At 47.1% G+C, this 3,272-nt stretch overlaps 1 protein-coding gene across 1 annotated transcript in view; it reads left to right on the top strand.

Annotated features, from left to right (window-relative positions):
* LOC311223739 (endophilin-B1-like) overlaps positions 1-2,645 on the top strand; it is a gene marked incomplete at both ends in the record, with an annotated part of 12,718 nt that extends 10,073 nt beyond the window's left edge. Inside the window, one exon of the mRNA XM_084308511.1 lies at positions 2,369-2,645. Within this exon, the coding sequence (XP_084164637.1) occupies positions 2,369-2,645 (277 nt within the window). The remainder of the gene's footprint in view (positions 1-2,368) is intronic.
* Between the last annotated feature and the right edge of the window lie 627 nt (positions 2,646-3,272).

Genomic DNA, 3,272 nt, shown 5'->3' with positions numbered 1-3,272 from the left:
CAATATTTAACAGATTGCAGAATGGGTACAATACAGTACGGCTCAATACACACAATTGTTAAGGGGATGCAGACCAGAGAAAGACTTTCGTCTTGTTTACATCAGGGTCCCCCATTTCCATTTTGAATTCATAGTGACATTTATGACATACACAACAACATACATGACATCATGACATTTATGGCATAGGGACATACATGACATACTACAGGTATATAGTACTGTTACATTTGTGACATATACGATATGCAAATATGCAGTACTGTTACCCATAGATCCTAACAGAGATTATATACATATGATGGGGAGGAGACTGTACATTAGGAGGGGGTGGGTGGGTGTGAGAAAAAATATCCATACGGTGGGGAGAAAATATATACATACGGTGGGGAGGAGACTGTCTACAGATACACCTGTGTGATGTTGCTACGGAGTTAAGCTAATAAAGGATACTCACAACCGGGCGGCTACGTGGCGTAGTGGGCAAGGCACTCGCCACGAAATGCTGGAGACGCTGGGCTCGTCAGTTCGAGCCCAGCGCTCCACATTTGCTTTCAGTTTAGCTGGTCGTCCGTACTAATACACATTGGCCGTATTAGGGGGTGGGAAACTGATGGGTGGGGATCGGGCGTTGTGGACAGCGACTCCTACAGGTCGGTTGGTGCGCCTGCGCAGTAGAATCAGGAAGTGTCGGGGGCAGCGTGAGCCTCCCACGCGTTACTCTTCGCCACTGAGAGATCGAGCTGCGCAGGTGAAAAGATGCGACTGCTGTTACCTCAAGTACCGGAGGGGACTTGTGCTATGTATGACTTAGTCCACATTGCAGCCGGCTTGTGGGAGGCAAGAAACAGCGTCCGTGACAGGGGAGGGTTGAATTGGATGATACGAAATTGGGATGGGAGAAAAATATAGAAAATGGGAGAAAAAGTTGATAAAAAAAAAAGGGATACTCACAACCACAGCAGGGGACTCACGTATTTGTACTGTGAAGTAACACGACAATGACAAATGTGTTGTTTCCGTTTTTCTTTTTGACATAGTTGCGGAACACAGAACAAGTTAACAACTCACCACCACTACAGCCCCCAGTAGCCTAGCCAGTCTTTTGAAACACTGCTATCTTCAAACTTCCATTCCTCTCGAAACGTTCTTTTGTTAGGTGGTGCCGCTCACCCTTTCTCGTCTGAGAAAACCGCGTTGGTTTTCTTTTTAGTGGCCGGCTTACTCCTTCCATTTAACCGACGCTATTAAGCTAACGTTAGCTAATCGGTATGCGTCAATACTTTTACCAACTAACTTGCATTTTTCCGCGATCTGATTGGCCACTGACGTTTCTGGTCATGTGACATCTGCGCCAATCGTGTGACGCCTGTTTCTATCACTGATTAAGCTTAGGCACTCTTTCGAAGTTGGTTACGGTTAGAGTTTGTCTTAGAGCAGGGCGATAGAACACCAGCCCTGATTCCAAACTCTAACCTTAACCAACTTTGAAAGAGTCGCCTAAGCTTAACCAGTGATATAACTAGGCGTTAGGTAGTTTGCAGGCTGTTAGAGGCGGAAATAGGCGCAGAAACAGGCGTCACACGATTGGCGCACATGTCACATGACCAGAAACGTCAGTGGCCGATCAGATCGCAGAACGCGAACGCGGAACTGGAAGTTTGTTGGTAAAAGTATAGACGCAATCGGTATAGTAGGCGTGCGTAACGTTACAGTGCAAGCAGCTACTAAGCAGGTGGTGGATGTGACGTCGGTAAACAAGGAGAGTTGACGCGCGAGGCTGCAAAAAAGGCGACTGTCGTAAAACCAAAACACACAGCAGTTTAAATGATTTTACATGACTATTTTGTTACCCGCCATGTGGCGGACAGACCTCTCAGACCTCGCAAATGTCACTTGCCAAACCCAAAACCTGCCCGCCATTGGTTCCGTCTACAAATCATATTATACCAGGTAGCCAATTGACGGGAAATCCGTCACGACTCCGAATCAAATTGACGGAACTCCGAATCAAATTGACGGAAATCTGTCCCAAGACGGAACGCTTTAATGCCTGAGTAAGTACACGATAATACTGTGTAAGTAGTTAATGAAGATCTGTGTGTTGAGAATAGGGTGTAACAACATAATGAGGGCACTACAAACACCAGGTACTAAAATTAGTACTTAAAAAAGAAAGGTTTCAGGCAGCGCTTGACATAGTAGGTGTCGCCGACATCTGATCTGACGTGATGCGTTTTGAGCACTAATGGTGATTTATGGGGTATTTATTCTCATACGTCTCTGTGACGTCAACTTCTCAGACACCGAGAAAGAAAAGCTGCAAAAAATTATTCTAACTGACCTTTTTTTCTTTTCTTTTTTGCAGTATCCCCACTGTCTTCTGCTCCAATAACTGGCAGTCAGCCTCCAACAACACAACGTATCCACCGCCAGCTAGCGACCGCGTCGCCGGGGAACCCAACGGGTACCAGGGGACTCCCATCCCCATAGTGATCCAGTCTCCAGACGCTGACCTGGCTCCAGAAGACCCTCCTCCGTCTGGAACTGACCCGGCAACGCAGTCCTCTGTCACCGTGCAATACGCCGACCAGGCAAACCGCAACAACAATAGCTCCTCAGTACCTCGGTATCCTCAGTCCTGATCAGCGGTTAAGGGAGGAATCGGCCAATCATCTCCGGCAGCCACCAAACATTCAACAGAAACGACTCATCTCCCTGCGACCAAACAAGCAGCAGATCAGACCTCGTCTGCACATTCAGACCAATGAAACGCCCTGTGAGCCCCAATCAACCAATGGAAGAGCTAGAATGCTCCAATCAACCAATGAAACACCTAGTGAGCCCCAATCAACCAATGAAACACATAGTGAGCCCCAATCAACCAATGAAACACATATTGAGCCCCAATCAACCAATGGAGCGACTAGTGAGTCCCAATCAACCAATGAAACACCTAGTGAGCCCCAATCAACCAATGGAACACCTAGTGAGCCTCAATCAACCAATGAAACACCTAGTGAGTCCCAATCAACCAATGAAACACCTAGTGAGCCCCAATCAACCAATGGAACACCTAGTGAGCCTCAATCAACCAATGGAGCGACTAGTGAGTCCCAATCAACCAATGAAACACCTAGTGAGCCCCAATCAACCAATGAAACACCTAGTGAGCCCCAATCAACCAATGAAACACCTAGTGAGCCCCAATCAACCAATGAAACACCTAGTGAGCCCCAATCAACCAATGGAAGAGCTAGTGACGCCCCAAC

Source organism: Notolepis coatsorum, assembly GCF_963971535.1.
Source record: "Notolepis coatsorum genome assembly, chromosome: 2".
Lineage (NCBI taxonomy): Eukaryota > Metazoa > Chordata > Actinopteri > Aulopiformes > Paralepididae > Notolepis > Notolepis coatsorum.
This window is presented reverse-complemented; position numbering and strand designations above follow the sequence as displayed.